This window comes from Sceloporus occidentalis, unplaced genomic scaffold (genome assembly GCF_023333645.1).
Source record: "Sceloporus occidentalis isolate IW3139 unplaced genomic scaffold, rSceOcc1.0.p SCAF_43, whole genome shotgun sequence".
Classification (NCBI taxonomy): Eukaryota; Metazoa; Chordata; class Lepidosauria; order Squamata; family Phrynosomatidae; genus Sceloporus; species Sceloporus occidentalis.
The window spans coordinates 2,465,644-2,485,944 of NW_028317023.1; the positions used below are offsets into that span (position 1 = coordinate 2,465,644).

General features: G+C 37.3%; 1 protein-coding gene across 1 annotated transcript in view; it reads right to left on the reverse strand.

Annotated features, from left to right (window-relative positions):
- LOC149289670 (membrane-associated phosphatidylinositol transfer protein 3-like) overlaps positions 1-20,301 on the reverse strand; it is an 87,344-nt gene that overhangs the window by 40,403 nt on the left and 26,640 nt on the right. The window contains 1 exon segment of the mRNA XM_089490217.1: positions 116-192. Coding sequence (XP_089346343.1) covers positions 116-192 — 77 coding nt within the window.

Genomic DNA, 20,301 nt, shown 5'->3' on the forward strand with positions numbered 1-20,301 from the left:
TGTTACCTATATTCCAACTTATTCTGTAATTGAAAACCCTGGAGCTAGGGATTCAATTTTAGAATGTGCTAAGCTAATGCAGTAAAAACAAGAAATTGGGTGAAAATGTACTTACCTCGTTGTCTTCAAGGATTTCAAAACTGCTCTGTCTGGGACATCGCTGTTTTCTCCCATGGACTCTGTACAGTTCACCTATTAAAAACACAGACAAATTAAGAAAATCTGAACATTTAAATCTAATTTAATTGTGTATTATTATAGTTTCTTATTCTTTTTTTTCATATGCATTGACAGGAGTACAATCTCTTGCAAGTTATATATATATATATATATATATATATAATTTGTATAGTAAATAAGAAAGAGGGGAATAATAATAACAAAGACATTGCGAAAACACGTAGAGTCAGGATAGGTTTATGTGTACCTTATGCACGTTTAAATTCCTTCACTGTATTGGCTTCTACGATTTCTGATGGCAGGTTGCTTTGTTTCTCTACCACCGTCTCAGCAAAAAAAAAACTTCCTTACATCTAATCCTCTGACACTGTAGTTTTAGACTATGCCCTCTTTTTTCTTCTCCTTTGAAATTATATTTTTTCTGTACTTTGTTAAATCCCTTAAAGTATTTTCAATGTTTCTTTTAGACCCCCTTCTCTCTTCTTTCCTCCAATCTATACATGTTGAGATCCCTTAGCCTTTTTATTGATGCTAACCATTTTAGAAGCCCTCCTCTGAATTCTCTCCAACGTCAATATCCTTCTGCACAAAATACACAATCCCTCTGTACACCACTAGCGTAACTACAGGGGTCACAGCGGTCGCAGCTGTGACGGGGCCTGTGCCTCTAGGGGGCTCAGTGCGACCCCTGTGACCCCTTGTTCCTGTCTCCTCATACCGAAAATAGTTTATTGTGTTTATGTATGTATGTGTATGTTTATTTTATTTATGTATGTATGTGAGCATGAATGTGTACATGTATGTGTTTGAGCTTGGATGTGTAAGTGTGTGTGTGTGTGAGCATGGATGTGTAATTGTGTGTGTGAATATGGATGTGTAATTGTGGGTGTGAGCATGCATGTGTAATTGTGGATGTGTGAGCAAAGATGTGTAATTGTGTGTGTACGAGCATAGATGTGTAATTGTGTGTGTGTGTGAGAGAGCATGGATGTGTACTTGTGTGTGAGAGCATGGATGTGTAGTTGTGTGTATGTGTAGGTGTTTGTGTGTGAGCATGTATGTGTAAGTGCAGAGATGGAGGGTGTGTTAGAATGAATGTATTATGTGTGTTAGTGAGTATGAGTAATTGTGTGTAATTTGTGTAAGTATGTTTACATATGTGTGCCAGAGTGTATGTTGGAAGGAGGGGGGCAAGGGGCAAAGAGGGTACAGACAAGTTGTTTGGAGGCAATGATGGCAAAGACCAGCTGTTGGGGCCCCCGGAGCAATCCTTGAACCAGGGCCCTGTGGTTTCTAGTTACTCCCCTGCTATACACAATACTCTAGGTGAGGTATGGCCAGAGATCTGTAAATTGGTAGAACCACCTCTCCCTTTGTATGTTGGCAGATTTGCTATAGATAAGTAAATACACAAATTAGGAACAAACAGTGCAATTTAAAGCTATGATAATTGTAACAGCGCATCTGCAGCCTATCGTTCTACATCTTTACAAGTGGTGAGCTCATGGGAGACAAGCAGCTAAGGATTCTAATTCCCATAATTCTGACACCCTGCTTTGTAATATGTTACCCATCATCAAAATAATAAAATAATAATAATAAAATCAGAATAAAAAGAAAACTGTTGGTGGGCCAGGTTCTTCAGATCACAACAGCTGGTTGTAGTCATGTACATATCAATATATAATATATAATCACATGTTTATACTTAAAACTATTGTTAATTAACTTATACAAACAGTCCTAAAAAAATCCATACCAAATTAAAATCCTTTAAATAAAGAGTTTTAGGATGCTTGTTACTCCTGCTATTCTTTGATGATTCATCTTTGCTGTAGGAAGTTTGCAATAAATCAAAGAACATAAGCTACGTGTTCATAATTTATTAATTATAAATTCATTGATATTTCTCTTTGTGAAATACACCAGGATCTGAATAAACATCTTTCCAACTACTAGTACCATGTATTCCCACATTCAACCTCATAATCCCGAGTGAATGTTTCAGTCCTGTGGAACATTCTTTCTATCCTTTATTTAATGTCCTATGAATACTAATAGTATGCACATGGATCTAGTTGTATAATGTTTCAGTAACCTGAAGTCCATGAAAAACTCATAAAGTCCCCACTTCTCTAATTCTTAGTGGACCATAGACTTTTGAAACAACTTCTGATAGCAGCCCACACAGCTGCATCAGTAGTTCTGTAAAACCTGAGCTAAAAGAACTAGATTTTAATAATTAAAGTTAAAATATCAAATCAATATAGCTATCGAATGACCCTCAATAAACAATTAGAATCCATTCATACTAATTGCTAGACCTCAGAGCCGGCCTTAAGTGTTCTGGCGCCCTGTGCGGACTACTCCTCTGGCGCCCCCCCTCTGCCCCTTCTCACTGCCCCCCCCTCTGCTCCTTCTCACTGCCTTGACAAAACGTGCGTTGGCTTTTGCATTTTGATCTTTGGATTTAGGTTTATTTGTCGATTATAGATTTTCTTTTTTAGTCAGACCATAGCTTCTTAACCCCTTAAGGACCGGGCTCATTTTTTCTTTTTGTACCCTGTGGGACCGAGGCTGTTTTAATACTTTTGTGGTGCTTGTGTTCAGCTGTAATTTTCTCCTCACCCATTTAGTGTACCCACATAAGTTATATATTGTTTTTTTCAGGACAAGATGGGCTTTCTTCAGATATTTACTATAAAAAAAATAAAAAAAACATGGTGAAAAATTAAAAAAAAAAACATTTTATGACTTTTATTTGAAAAATTAAAAAGTAAAAAAACTAGCTAAATAGATTCTACTACTTGTCCTGAGTTTAGAAATACCCAATGTTTTTATGTTTTTTTGCTGTTTTTTGTAAGTTATAGGGCAATAAGTACAAGCAGCGTTTTATGATTTCCAAACCTTTTTTAACAAATCTGGTCAGTCTGCCTCCATCTCCTCTTTGGAACATCTTTGAAGCCGGTTAACTCAATTTAACCCCATCAAACCATATATTTTTGAAAACTAGACACCCCAGGGTATTTCAAATGCTGTTATTTTAACCCTTTCCATGCAACAGTTATACAACCACACTTTGTCAAACTTTGTAATAGTCATTTTTTTAAAAACAATTTTCACACAAATTGTACTTTAGTTATAGATATACAGGTGCTGGTATATGTCACTGTCAAACAACACCCCAATGTGTGTTCAGGAACATCTCCTGAGTGCAGTGATACCACACATGCATGGGTTTGTCGTGTTATTTGAGATTTAAAATGCCACATTTGGGAAGTGCGCTTTTTTCCTCCATTTTGGTCAGTCTGTACCTATGCCCTATCTTTGAGGTCGGCCACTCCAATTTACCCCATCAGCCATTATTTTTTTTATATTAGACACCCCTTGGGTATTTGAAGTACTTTTATTTTAACTCTTTGTTGAGATTTTTAAGAAATTTTAGCACTTGCTCAAAATAATAAACTTAATTTTTTTTTATTTATTTTTTTTTTACTTTTTTTATATTTTTTTACACATTTTGCTGGTACTGGATGGTTCCTCTAGTGACATCACTGCATAATTATTTTTAAATGTTAGCACATTTTTTTTTCCATTTTTTTTTTTTATTATTTTTTGAATATTTTACTAATCACATTGTGATTAGAAAGCTGGGCTCCATTGACTTGCATGGTTGAATGCAGTACCTGTATTCAACCTGCAAGTGGAGCCAGAGTTCTCTAGAGGGTCTGGAGACCGTCTAGCGAACTTTTAAAACTTGATTGTTTTTTTTACAGGGCAGCCGCCATCTTGCTGATGGTGAAGCTCTCCGGAGCGGTCACAGTCCATCCAGAGGTAAGTGTTTGGTGTCGCTGGATGCCTCCTGATCGAGGCATTCCAGCGACACCATTTAAGTTTAGGAGGTGATCGTTGATCGCCTCCTAAACACTTTTAAGACGGGCGTCCGCTGCCATACAATGGCGGATGTTGACGCCCCGGGGAGGGGCCAGACATGGCCCCCGATGCCGATCTCGGCGTTACTGAATGCCTCGACATTGATCACTTTCTAAGCTTATTTAATTTTTTACGGTTTTTTGACCGTCTAAGGTCGTTAAGTGACCGTTTTTCCGTGACGGTCCTGAACCGCCCAAGGTCGTTAAGGGGTTAAGAAGGAGTCAATGAGTGAAGCTAGTCCCCACTATCACTGGCGTCACAACCCGGGTGCGGACCGCACCTTACAGGGAGTGACACCACGCGCCCTGCTCCCCGCCCATTTTTTCCTTCAAATGGGGGTGTTTCCCGCTGCCGTTACCGGGAACGCCCCCGACGTCATCGGGACAGCCCACCAACGTCAGTGACACCATGTCTCATCGCACAGGGTGACACCAACCCTAGTTATGCCACTGCCCACTATATTCACTTGCGACTCAATGTTCAATACTGTGTAGGGCTAGCGATTAGTATTAATACATTTTAAGCGTTTATTGACCCTGGTCCTTTGAGGGTGTCATTCACTACCTACAGTATATTGATGTTTTAGCTTCATTATTATTATTATTATCATTAAAATTTAGTTCTTTTAGGTCTCTCAGTTATTTTTTTTTATGTAAAAAGTTCCCATTACTAGTTCCCTATTGATATCTATAAATGGGGAAGGTGATATCAGTATCTGTGCTCAGTAGTTCTCTACCTGTCTCCAGTGATTAGTTTTAATTCATGCTCTAAATACAATAGCATTAGCTATAAAATGAATTGTCTGCAATCATAATTTAAGTTACATTAGGGCCAGACATTGAGCAATAGCTGAAGCAGTGGGCAACCGGTAGTTGCTCTTCAATTGCCAGGGACGATTGTCATATTTCAATGCTAGCAATAAGGTCATGGTTCCCAACGCTAACCTATTAGTAACAGGCAGCAATCATGTATTGTAACGCTTGAAGTTTCATACTGAACTGATATTACTCTTGTTTCAACGTCTAAAGATAAGTGAATAGATTCTCATGACCATAAAATATGGTGCTTGGTCCACAAAATTATATTCTGCTTTGATGATGTTTTTCAACATTAATGGGTTTTTGTCAAGGTTTTTATATGGGTTGTTGTTAGAACTATTTCATTACCATTGCCAATGGCAAGTTGCTATGTAGGACCTTCTATTATGTACAAAAAGAAATGCTCAGTGACATTACAAACTTCGGTTTTATTTTAAGCTGGGTACCTGTGTGACTTTTATAAAAACCCTCTAACTGTATTTTATACATGAGAAAGATTTCAAGTTAGAGATAAACTTACGTATCAAATAATTGATTTTATTTAACCTTGTTTAAGATATGGGGTGATGGAAATGCTGAAATCAGACTCCTAAAATCCAAAAAAGACTGCCCGTTGTACCTATACTGTTCACATCTGGGCAATGATTCAAACCTAAGCATGCGAAATGTGGGAACATAATATTTTTTCTTTTATTATATGTACCTACATACAAAAGAAAGGACTGGCCTCATAAATGTATATTACGGTATTACTGAAAACACATCTTGTTTTGTTAAACAACAAACAGCCTTAACATGTGCAGTAGATGACAAGATGATTAAAATGTAACCACAGTGCTTAGTAACGTGTCCCAATTTTCCTCCACACATTATTATATGAGCCGTGGGTTTTTATGGATAAATCCAACAGTTAAGCACAGCTGACAAAGACCCACGTGTGGGATCTTCACTAAATAAACAGATATTTAATGAGCATCTCTGACTTCATAAATGGAATTCATCAAGTCCAAATCGCTCAAATGATTAATGCTTGATCCAGACGGTTGACTAATGGCAACACAATAATGTTCTTTGTTATACCAAAACATGATAAAAACATGGCATTTATTTTTGTGTTAGTAAAATGCCTACATTAGCATTGTAAATGTATTAAAACGATTGTATATGTACGGGACTGAAAGGGCCTTCTTGGCTGAGGTGATATTTGGTCAATCTTTTCAAAATTCTAAATACGTTACCACAACAACACATACCTATTTCTTTATAGTAAACCGATAATATACTAATATAAAGGCAGCTGAATCATTAAAATTAGAGTTTTCCCCTCCTTTAGAATGTCAACACTGCTTACATAATCCCGAGCTCAGAGCATTACTGCAAGAGAAGGTTAATTAGTGTCTGTCCCATGGTGAATCAATACTATAATCCATGAAATCATAATTAATGTGCCTTTCTCAACAGCAACTTATGCCTTCTCTGTAGGCTAAAACATTGACGCCAGAAAATTCCAGACATGGGCCACCTGACTTTCTATACCATACTGATATTGTTACATTAAAATGTTCTACTGTTCATGTTAACTCCTTGCATGTCCTATAACTTAAACATTTTGAAAATAACTAGAACAGCTCCCATTGGAATATTTGATAAATGTTAATGGGAACAAGGTCCGGCGTTGGACTTTGATTCCATTGTTGGCAAACTGATGTTGAAGCGAATGTCACTTGCTTAGCTATTGAAAGTTATTTTGGAGACGTCAACAATTTTATTTACATTTTTTATTTAAAGTATAAGCTTTGCACATTTCTTCCTAAATATAATATATATATATTAAATAATATATAAATAAAATGGCAACCAGGTATCTTCATAAATAAGCAATAAACTACTATTTGTTTCATCAAATTCTCAGCTAGAATTATTATATCTGTTTATCAGTATAGGCATTCTGGCAGACAGTACTGATGTCTTAAGATGCCTTGATTGACACCAAATATGTTAAATATCAACACCTAAAACCATAAAATATTTGTATTACACATCTCATAAAAGTATGACTTGGTATAAATCCACATTATGGAGCTGAATACAATAGATTTCAGTTTAAAAAAATATATATAATACTGTTTTAACAACCTTTAGCTCCCTCTTGAAAAACCATTGTTCAGTTTAAACATTAGGGTTTTTAGCAAAAATAAATAAATACATTGACTGCTGACTTTTGTTCTGAAAAATACTTTGGTGTATAGTGTGCTTTCAGGTTTGTTTGACAATAATTTAAAAGAGGTGGGATGTTTCACAAGCTTAAAGTGTCTAAAAGTATTATTATGCTGGGCCTTAAAAGTTATCCTGTTCTACAGCCGTATCGCAAATTACAGGTCTGGAAATTTTTTCCTAGTTATTCTGATTTTTGTCCACACAACTATTTTCTTTTTCTCCTGGAACATTCTGTACTGTACAGCCAATACTGACATTTAAGATCTCAGCTTGATTATTGAATGTATTTTGACATCCTCCAGCACCTACACTGATAGGACCTCTTCATATCAAAATACCCTCCCCTTCATCAGTTGCCCTTAAAGTACAGGAGACACTAAACTTCTCCTATAAATACCCTGAAGCGAACTCCTGCTAAGAAAAGGTCTCTGTATTCAAGAAGACATTGTAATTTGTTTCTAAAAGGGCATCTAAATTCAAAGGCACAGGCTGAGAAGAGCTAGGGAAAGTGCTAGTTAGATTTTTTCTAGACAGGTCTATGCTCATAGGACTATAATGTACAGATGGCTAATTAGTAATAACTCTGTACCCCTTTCCAGAGCTTTTGCAAATTGCTTATGTTACGGTGCAAGCATTTAATGACCCTCTTCTTCAAAAACAGATTGAGTGTGACTTAATCATATTATACACTTTCCTTTTTGCATGTTCAATCAGTATTTAATTTTAAACAGTGATTAGTGCAAGAGTGATAGCTTGAAAGGCAATGTGCAAGTTCTGCGGCACAAGCGTAGCAATATAAAGACTTTGGGCCACTACAAGAATCTTGTTTCCTCTTGTTTTGTGTTTTTTTAAATTGTGATTCTACATTCCGAAACCAGAGGAAGCCTAGCTGATGGATGCGTGTCACAGAAGAATGGACAGGGAGCAATGAGCTTTCTATCTGACAGATTTACAAATGAATACATCCAAGACCCCACAAGGCATACTACATCGGCACTTTCCATGGTGTTCAGAACCATGTTACTTGGTGGCACTGATATCTTCCTTGGTAGCTTGTGGGTTGATCATGCTGTCACATCTTGTGTTCCTCCAGCCAATAAACACCAAGGAGTATAATGGCTCTGTGCCTTGCAGATATGTACATCTGCTGTTGGTTGAGCTGAGGATCTAGCAAAGAAGGAAGATTCCTCAACTAAGCATGCATCTATGAATTTGTATATATGTTCAGCAAACAATAAAAGCTGTGACCAACATCCTTACCCAAATTGTGGTGTCAGTGCCTTTATTTGGGTGACCTCTTTTTCTACAGGTCTGAGGAATGGCACTGATGATGAGGCTAAACCAGCAAAGTAGCTACAACAGACATAACTTGTTATTTTTGTAATGTAATCAGATATCCTAAACGTTTATTTCCCCTCCATCATCAAACTCAGATACTCATCAAACTAGTTAAGTTCAGCTTGAAAATAGTGAATGTAGAAAAACTCCTCATAACACTGCATATTTTTTTGCAATAAAGGGCCATATTCACTACAAAGAGAACATATGGTGGTTAATGGCAACATCTTGACAAGGTACAGAATCAAAAGAAATGTAATTGAAATGATTGCTTTTAAATCCGCACGGCCAGATGTTTGAAACAAGGACAAATTGACAATGTACTTCAACAGAGGTCATCCTTATGTGGGATACTTGCGTATTTTCGACTTTATACCTCGTCACAATTCAACTGCTTTCTATGATAGAAATTTAGTGAGCATTTGCCATTTTATTCTTATTAGCCGCTTCTGTAATTGGTATTAAATTATGCACAAAAGTACAAGCAAATGCATGTTACTGTAGAACAGGCACATGAGATGCAGTGCGAGATTACCTTCATCTGTATTAGCCCATAAACCTGCCATCTTAATGTGCTGTGTAACCTTTCATACATATACAGCGATCATTTACTACGCAACTTTTTTAATTCATTGCAAATAGGGAAATATTTGTTCCCATGACACAGTTGGTTTGTTAAAGTAGCACGATTAAAGAAAATAAATGTTCATTAAAAGTTTAACGAGACGGTTCGCTCTTGCAGTGTCAGTGCTGAAGTCTCGCAGCCAAGGGCATTAGTATTCGGAACACAAAGAAGCTGCCATAATACCCAACACATCTATCTCTGGAGCCGACCTCCTCTCCTGCTTATCAAGAGCTGCACACTCCGGTTCAGCCTGTGTCAATTCCGCCAAGGAATATGGTATTAACCACGTAAATCTTTCATCGCTCACATAGGACACAGTCTCTCTTGTGGAAAAAGTACAAGTGTATTTGGGGGAAAGAATGTGTTGTATATATTGGTTTTTTTTTCAATGTCAGCATAGATACTGTGGCTGTTCGTAACTCACAAACACTTTATAATCTTTGGTTCTGGGAATAAGATTTGAGAGTGGCTAATAATAGTATAACCAGCATTTAAAGGATTCCTAATATTAATATATTAAAATATACATATTTTTTATATTCAAAGTTTTATTACATTACATTTACAATAGGGACAGTGAAAATAATTGATAATTTAAAATAGCATCATAACACACATTCAAACATACTGGTACAGAAATAAGGAGAGGATCCTGCTCTTGTAACCTAACAGTCTATATTTTAGTAAATTAATGAATGTATTTGTTGTTAGCAAAAAAAACCCTCACTGTTTTAATACGTGTGATACTAATTTAGTTACTAATTAGTATTTTGCTTATACTTGCAGTATAAGTTGCAAAATATGCTTCCACTTTAAAGATATATTCTATGAAACCATTTCTTTCATGCATGTCAAAGCCTTGTTAAAGGGACATTCCAGCCATCTAATGCGCTCAAGAACAGCCCCAGAGGTAATGCAGTAGACAAAGGGGTCCATGGCTTGGGCTTGCCAGGCAGCTCTCCTTCCTGGGATTTTGGTTTTAGGATAGCTGTCGGTCAGTATGGAAACTGGCAGCAGCCTAGCCAGCAGGTGTTGGTTGATGACCCTTTGAGAGAGCCCCTGAGGTAGTTGGGAGTATATGTAGTGCTTCACTCAGGGAGGTGCCCCATTGTGCAATTTGGCAGTACTAACAATATTCTCCCTTGCCCATTAGTGTCCAGCACATGGTAATGAGGTTTAAGGTAGGTTAATATGTTCATTATACAATATACTCTATGGTTGTAAGTTGATTCATAGTTACATTGTGGATAGTGTCATAGCGTGGAGATACAAGTTGGACTGCACCTTGGACTACATTTTCCATAGCTGATTTATTATTTCAAAAAAATAAAAATAATCCATATTAATAATATGTTAATAAATAAATGCATTTGTTTAAAATGATTCATGGTGTATGTCTGTTTACTTGAGGTGGGGGGATGACATCATTGGCTCTCCTTAAGTCAAAAGTGGTTTCATATTCTTCTTAAATGGGGCTGTCTGGGACAGCAAACCTCCCATATATTACCTAATGATACCCAGCCAGGAAGATGCTCAGACCTCTTGCTGTAGAAGTAAGCATTAAATTTGGATATTGGGGCAATTATATATAATCAGAGAGCAATCACAGACCCCAATAACCATAAACTCATAAGAACGTGTGTTGTCATTGTCGGTGTATAACATAGCTACTGTATATTCCATATTGATCTTGCTGTTCTTTTGTTATCTGATAATAATTAGGAATTAAACACTACTTAAAAGTATAAGCATAAAATGACCAGATGGTTTGTGATTACAAAAGTCAGGATTAGACATTGCTGATCTTGCTGCTTTTATTCCCAAAACAACTCAGTGCTGGCACTGCATGATTTCAGTTACTCAGTGTAATTGCTTGAATGGCATATCAGCAGTCTCTCTGCTACTATGCTTCATCATCCGAAGCCATCTGTTTTCTTTATTTTAACAGGGCAATGACCATCATATCATCTTTAAAAACCTTACTAGGAGATTAATTCTGAGGAAATCCACAAGCTCTCTGCCCCCATTCAGACTGGACAGTCACTGTGCAACGGCATTCTAGATTCCCAAATGCCCCACTAACAGCAATGAAGTACATTTCTTCTCTATCCCAATAAATACAATTGTTTATCTTTTTGGGTAACGTCCCAGACAAAAGTAGCACTGACTGAGGCTGAACACTTTATCCTGTTTAGCTTAAATGTAATAGAATACAAAGAAAACGCTTACATATTAGCTGAATGTTTTGAGCATAAGGTTTTATGCCCTGTAGGATGAAAGGGTTGATATCTTTAAAAAAAACACCAATAAACCTAATCAATCAATTAATTAATTTATTTATAAGTAAAAATAATCCTTGTCCAGTGGCAGCAGATATGGGTGTTGGTTACACAGGAACTTATATTTTTACTCCTGTGCACCAGTGTTTGAGAGCTGCATGGCAGCCATCTACTATTGACTTGAATGGCCCCATTAAAGTCTGTGGCATGGGGGAAAGAGGGGTAATTGTCAGCCCCCTTTGTTGATAAAGGGTCCCGGTGACTCTAGTTTTTTGTTATTAATTATTAAAATTTTGTGGGTTTCCGGCAAGGACATTCAAGTATAGAGGTGCCTTAATTTTATGAGTTTCAGGACATGCAAGTTTTCATTGAACTTGAATGAACTCTCCCGAAACTTGCCAAAGTAGTCTTGTAAATGCAAGAACATGTAACCTTAACTTGACTGACTTCTTGATTTTTTTTTAGTGAATAGACTCTTTATATTTCTATTTCACAACCGCTAAACATGTAGTCAAATCAAAACACATACTTTATTTGCACATCCTTAAAGCCAAGAATCCCCCATGCATTTGAAAGGGGATCACATAAAAAATAAAAGGACCACTTTGCTTTAATAAAGTGCATACGATGGCTGGAGTGTTTCTTTAAGTAGAATATTTCCTTCGTCATGACAAAAAGGCTTCTTAAGACGACATCTCTGCATGAGTCGTGTACTTCCTGTTGCCCTGTGTCCTTACATGCCCGGTTACCTGTTCCTGTTATCTGCCCCAGCTACTTTTTACCTGCCTGTGGTCCAAGCTTTTTCAATTCCATTTAACCTCTGCACACCTTTGCTTCATCCCTATATACGGTTGCCCCGCGCATTATGTCTCCTGTGTTCTGCATTCTGTCTTTTTTCACGGGTACTGGCACATCTATGTTGGTCACTAATCGCTGGGTGACCACAGTTTGTGGCCATTCTTAACTACAGTTCCTCCTCCTGTGCTACGGATCAGGTAAGCACCTGCAAGGAAATATCTTGCATACAAGACATTCAAAGAGCAGATCTACTGAGATATATTTTTTGCGATTTATCCAAAACTATGTAAACAACCTGTCACAGTCTCAAGTAAAAAAGAACACTAATTGACTGCGCAGCTGCTACTATCCTCCATAATACACAGCAGTATTTCAAAATTAAACCAGAGAAAAAATATGTACATTGGAGTTCCTACTTTTTCTGGTGTATTTTGACATTTTCTTCTAATTAGCCATTAAATAAGAATGTATTTAGCATTGATGCAGTGTCCACAAAATAATTTATTGTTTCTAATAAAATATTTATTTAGTACATCATTTTAAAGAAATCTATCCTCCAGTATCTTACAAATGAATTCCTTTCACTAGATGCAATGCATGGAATGTCACAAGGAGACAAGCTATGAAGCTTTTAATGTCCTACTTTAGTGCTTGAACCATAGGTGCCATTAAGCTTTCCATTTATACATGAATAAATTAACAGAAGTTTGCAATCTACCTGGCGGTCAGAAATGATGCAAATTTCCATAAGGAATCATATAGCAACAAGCTATTTGCTGTAAAACTACTGCCTTTCAAAGAGGTACATTTGTCAAGACAAATATTCTCTCATAACATATGGAATGTGCTTTTGAGGGTGAAAAAACCCTCACAAACTATATGTAGCCTGAAAAGCACAAAGCACAACTGCTATCATTATATACTGAGCCAGACATCACAGTGGAAGAGCATAACTACTATCGCTATACACTGAGTCGGACAGTGATTTTGGTACTGCATAACTGCTATCTATATATAGTGAGGCAGACATTGACGGTGGTACAGAATAACTTCTATCATTATAACCTGAGACTAGGGTGACCGTATCGGCCATGTTGTCCTGGACACGTATAATTTTTACATATTGCTAACCAGACCAGATAAAGTGCTGCCCTGTTTTTCGTCCTATTCATGGGGATCTGGCCTGGTTTTCTGGGGCTTCATATGAATTGCCGACCAAAATTTGGTAAATTTACCATTCATAGGAATCCAAATGCACGAGTCTAATAGATACCACATATGTGTGGTATATTGTGCATCAGGGCCATAAATGCATTGGTCCTTTTTCGTCCATTTGTTTTCAGACAACAAATTTGGGTTCCTGCCTTTTCGATTCAGACAAAATTTGGAGGGCTTTTTTGAATTAAAAAATTAATTGTCACTCATTCACTATCTCACACTCTCTCGCCCCCATTCTCAATATCTCCCTACCTTCTCCGCTTTCATGTCTCCTTTTCCGACGCTCTGATTCTTCTCTTCCCTCTTTTTATTCTTTGCTTCTTCTGTGTTTTTTTCTTTCATGGAGTGATCATCCAGCAGGGAGAGTTCAGAGCTGAATTCACTTTTACCTGGCCCTTGCTTTTTATTTAAATTAAATAAAAAAACATAGCCTGATTTATTTGGGACGCTATGGAGCAGCGTTTTTTTGTGGCTCAAAGATATTGATCAGGCTGGCAAGGGGAAAAGTGCCACTAGGTACGACATACAATGCTTGCCGTGGAAGTCCACATCCGCACTTCATAATATAGGTGTCTATATTATATATATTGTAAGCTTGTTTGAGCAGGGCCCTCCTCACCTGTTGTCTCTGTAAGTCAAATTGTTATGTTACATACTACTTGTTTTGTCCCGTCCACCCATTGTACAGCGCTACGGAATTTGATGGCACTATATAAAACAATAAATAATAATAATAATATATGTACCTAAATCTGTAGCTTAATAATTGATAAAACTCTGGACAATATATATATATATATATATTTCACCTTACATCTAAAGGATGTGCAATACATTGAGCTACCAAGTAATGAAAGTAATATAGAATAAAAGGAATCAGAAAAGTGTGATGAAAAAATAATTACATTTCACCCAAAATGAAATTCCTGCTGCATGAGCAGATGATTGATGGCAGAAAAAAAGGATTATGGTTTAATACTTGTATTTTTTGGATAGAAAGATAAATAGCAGACTGTGACCTCCTTTAGAAGTACTGTGCCACCTACTCTGCCGAATTAATCACTGTTAAATCCAAATTTGAGACATTATTAGTAGTAGTGAAAAAAGTCTTTAATCATGTAAACGTTTTGCTTATTCATGATCCTAAAGGAATGCTTAATTGTCATGTGACACAAAAGCAGCCATTACTGCACTGGAGGCAGAAAAAGAGACATAAAAAAAACCAATATTTTAAAATATTGCTATATAGCGCCTAAATATTCCTTAACCCTACCACTAGAAATAAAAATGATATAAAAAAATAATTAACTCCAAAGCCAGTAGTATTAATAAATGTATAATATAGGGTAATATGTAAAGTATGGATGTGACTCTCTTGAAGTGATAAAATATGTATGTAGGGTATTCCGGGGATGTTGCAAAACATAAATTGGGTAATTGTTCGGCTGTGGCACTTACAGTGTAGAAGTAGTCCAAAATGTTATGCTGTTCTTGTTGTGTCCTGTTTGCCCATTGTACAGTGCTTATAATCTGAGTTTAGATATACAGGTTGGTGAGAGGTGCATTTTTACATCTCCTGTGCTGTCTCAGAGGTCCCAAGTCTTCCAGAAAAGTGGTTGTTTTTCCCTGATGCACTCTCTCTCTCAATGTCTTTGGCATGTCTATGCAATATTCTGGCTTCTTGGAGTAAATCTGAAAAAGAGCAGAACCACGCCATGCACCATGGCGACAGCCTCTCCCTCGTTCCTCCAATCGGGGGTAGAGGGTGTTCGGTGAGCCACTGCCTTTTTGGCATCATGTAAATCCAGCCCTGGACCATGGTTTGAAAACCACACAGAATACATGGTGCAAAGACAGCTGGCACATATCTGAGGGATGAACGGGGGATGAAGGGGCTGATTTTTTTTATCATAAGTCGTGAGAAATATATTTTTTTTTCTCAGAGCGTTGTACTTTACTGTATCTTTAAGACTGGTACGCTAAGTACGAAATTTGATTATCATAAGACATTTGATTTTGAGCTGATTAATCTAGGTAATCAAATAGCGCATATGTCCTCATGAGTAACATTTAAATAATAAATGTAATTATGATCAACCGATACCTTAGTGATTGAGTGGTCCTCCATCAATAGTACAAACTGTAATGAATGACAGTAACACTACTTCAATTTGTAAAGTGTTTTCTTCTTTCTGTGCACTGGTGTAAGAATGAAGTCATTACCTCATTTTACATCTTTCTCTTAATCTAGAATTTATTTAGTCTGTGAAGTCTTGCATTTAACTATATGTTACCATAAAAACACATATTTTACATACTAATTTACAGACAGTAATGTCAGCATAAATGTATATGATAGATCACACTGTCACAATATATATTAACTATAATGAAAATGCAGTGAAGAAACCAACCATATTTCCTGTTCCATTTTATTTTTTTCTTCCATGTCTCTCTACCAGACACTTCATTGGATTTTTCTGAAATGCAGTAGTACTTCTCAAGACTTCTAGCTTTTCCATACCTATCCTGTGCCTTCATGTAACATCTATTTATATTAAACTATTTCTGAACCTTTAAGTTGCAGATATGCTCAACATTTTTGTACCAGAACATTCCCCACAACTTAGCATATGTATTTTTCCTGTCTGTTGGAACTTACTGGCAACTTAGCATGCACAGCCCCAAATCAGAAATTGTGCTTTCAAAAACAGGGCGATGATGGTGTACTCCTTGGGTGGAACACCCTATGATGTCATGCCTCAGCCATTATGCAGTAGCCAGATCTATGTGGGAGTCCCTCCACTGGCTCCCCGTCCATAGCAGAATTACATTCAAAATACTAACTCTATCCTACAAAGCTCTGACTAACGCCACTCCCCTCTATCTATCGTCCCTCATCATCAAATATACTCCAGCCCGCCCTCTAAGATCCCACAATGGCCTGCTCCCCGCATCTTCACTTATCACCTCCTGCCACGACCGCCTACAGGACTTCTCCCGCACAGCACCAACCCTCTGGAACTCTCTTCCCCGTGCTATTCGACTCTCACCAACCCTACCCTCCTTCACACGCTCCCTAAAAACTTTTCACTTCAGGGAAGCCTACCACTGACATAAACTTCAAAACTTCCCTCTCACCCACTTATAACCCTTACCTGGCCCTACATTAACATCATTCACTACCACACAGTCCTCACCTCCTGTTTCTCACCCCTTATCCACCTAGAATGTAAGTTCCTGCGGGAACAGGGCCCTTCATTCCTCTAGAACAGCCCCGGAGGGAAAGAATTGGACAGAGGGGCCCCATGAATGTAGTGCGGACGAGGTACCCATGGTCAAGGCGGTTTAAGGGGTTAAGGCATGACTAAGCGGAAATTTTAGCACGGAAGGAGTTAAGTTTGGAGGCACGTGCAGGGCCAGAGGGGAGGGGGTAATTACCCTCCCTGGGGGATATATAAGGAAGGGTCGTGGCCTATAGGGGCAATTATTTTCAAAGAGATTTTTCCCGCCCATCCCTCCCCTAATTTTTGGCTCTGCCGGGTACTCTGGTTTGGTTAAGCTGGTACGGTGCAGGAGTTAACCATCTAGGTATGGTTACTTGTGGTGCACAGAGGTGTAAGTGCAGGACACTCCAGGGGCATGCGCCTCTGTGAATCGTAAGGTCATGTGACTGCCGCGCTAGGGGACGCCGGCAGTTCCAGCAGAGATACAGGTGGGCACGCCCATACCAGCAGGTTATTAATTTGGTTATTAATGGTTACAATTGGTTATGTTGTCTTTCGTTTTGACAATAATTATTGATATATGTTGTGTCAAATTTGTTGTGTTTATAATATTTGACACTTTATGACATATTAATAAAGGTTGAGTGTCGCGGTGCTGAAGTGTTTAAGTCCGCACCGCGGACAAATAATTCCATTCTGACGTTAATAAAATTTTGAAATAAAGAAGTGTCTCTTGTTTTATTTGTGAAAGAGGTACCGAAACTGGACGCTACTTCATTCATGTATCTGTCAATTGCTGTATTGTACTTTTTGTTGTCTGTAAAATTTTCATCTTGTGCGGCGCTGCGGAATCTGTCGGCGCTTTATAAATAAAGTATAATAATAAAAATCATAATACAGGGGGTTGTTCCTTTCTTTTACCCCCAGCATGCCTACAACCAGCAATTACTGAGAGCTTTACGACTTGGTAACTATGTGATAAGTAGAAATGGATGTTAATTGAGCATTGTGTTTTGAGTACAAAAAGAAACATGTCTTATACACCCTTGGTGTACGCATGACAACATATGAAAAATATTGTAGGCTATGTGAATGTCATTAGTAAGATGGAAGGCAATTAAAATGGTCATGTAGCCCGCCAGAAGATTGCTTTTGAAGTACATTATTTCATGATCCATAACAGTGCATATGTTAAGCTGTATTTGAAGCAGAAGTCAATATCTGAGGGACATTATGAACAGCATGTACACAAATATCTAAGCACAAGGAAATGATTTCTATAATTAAATATAATATTGATTTGTTTTATTGTTTATAACATAAGTTAAGGTGGTTACATTTGAAAATGCAGGCACCCACTAACTGAATGAATATTGAATGTACATAAATGATACAATACAATAATTCTTTTTTCATCACACTTTTCTGCTTCCTTTTATTCTATATTACTTTCATTACTTGGTAGCTCAATGTATTGCACATCATTTAAATGTGAAGTGAAAGATATATATATATATATATATATATATATATATATATATATATATATACCGCAGTTTTTAATGCATGTAAAATTCTGTCAGCAGCCAAAGGGCCTAGTGGAACTCAAAGAGTAACTACATGATTCCGGTCACCGCCAAAATAGCATATTCTTAAAACCATTGATGTCCTTATCCATATATTTCCATGTACTATATATTATATATATATATATATATATATATATATATATATATATATATATATACACTATATATACACACACTATATGGTTCCCCCTTTGCAGCTATAACAGCTTCCACTCTTTGGAGAAGCTTTTCCACAAGATTTTGGAGCGTTTCTGTGGGAATTTTTGCCCATTCATCCAGTAGATGAGGTCAGGCACTGGTGTTGGATGAGAAATACTTTCACAAGTACTCTGTGAGTCTGAAAAGACCCCTGCATGCAGCATTCACCAGAGCCAAGGTTATAGCTAACTAGAAGTGAATACATTCAGCCAAACAGATCTCCTGTAGGGCATATTTTGAATTTTTATAAAGCTGAATGATTGTTCATTTTAGCTACCTGAATATCCAAACGTATCACACAGCACATTATAAAAATAAATCTTCATGTATGTCTGTGACAGATTGTATAGGTGTAAAGTGGAGGTTGTGCATAACCACCATTTTGGTATTAGGATAAAACAGGTATACATAGGGTTAATCTGCCATTCATGAGAAGGGTGTTGTGAGTGATTTTAAAAGCGGATGCTCTGAAAGCATTAGGTGAGTTACATGAGAGGAGAACACTCTCTGTAAATGGATGCTGGAGGCTGCCTTTATTTTTGTTTCTGAAAGCAACATTATGTTTTAAATGCTTCAGACTAGCTGAGTACTCGTCGTAGTGAACGGTTAGGCAGGCAACGAAGAAAAAAGGATGTCTTGGCCTCATTTTGTAAGTTCTCCAAATAGGAGACAGTTTTTGCTGGATTGAAGGGCCAGGGTACAACAAACAAAGACAAAACCTAACCCAAGTCTGGAACCTGCAATGCTGAAGAAATATGACTCACGGCCTAAAGACAACCCATTGTGTTTCTTGTAATCCTGTAAAGTACCACGCAGAGTCCCTAAACCTCACAATGTCACCGTAGCAAAGATACTGCTTCTTTCTTTATGTTACCTTACTATAAGTTGAAATAAATATACACACTAAACCATAATGCATATACATGCATACACACATATTTACAGCCACGCAAGTGAAAAGGAACTTCTTACTGTTACTGTTACAGTGAGAGGTTCCATTTGCCACTGATCATATTCTTTGTAAAAACCAATGCAAGTCAAAGTGAAATATAGTATATTAACCAAAAAGGTAAAGCTAGAGTGGATCTTAAATATATAATTAAGTCAAGAATGGAACATAAACTGAAGGTCTAACTAAAGCAGAAGCCAACATAGGAATATAATACTAATGATAGCTGAAACTGGCAAACATCACTAAGAAAATGTCAAGTTTTTGGCTCTTGTAAAGGCTCTGCAGTAATGAACAGAATGTTTATTAGAAAGACATACCGTTAGTATCATTCTAAATTAATGAAGAACATTGAATCCAGATCACAGATGGATACAGATACACCAAGACATTTATGGATTAAACAGTTCAGTACAAAAATTATAAACAGCTCAATGAGAACACTGTCCTTATGAATTAGTTGTTTGAGAATTTGCATTTGATGTTGCAAATTTTAATTTCCAAAGAGAAGATTTTTTATTTGAAAAAATTCTGAATATATGAGTTCATTTTCAATATAAAGTGGGTCTCATATTGAAATTGTGTTCACAAGTGTTGTTTTCAGAGGTATAACAAACAATTGCTTAGAGTTTGTAGTAATCTGCTGAGACCATGGAAGATCAAGGCCAAGGCATGTGACATATTGTTGGTTGGAGCTAACCTAGGACAACCTTCCCAGGATCAAAAGCAAAAGGGGCTCAGAGCAGCAGTCTGCTTGGGAGAGAACTGGGATATGATTTCATACCCCAAGGATCTTCTCTATGTAGTCTCTCGAGGGGGAGCAGGAGAGCTTTGCAGGCATAAAATTCAGCTCATTCACAGGCGGTACTGCCCTAGTGGCCTGCTCCCACTGCTAGAATGCTACCATGGGCTGAAAAACCACACAGCTGATT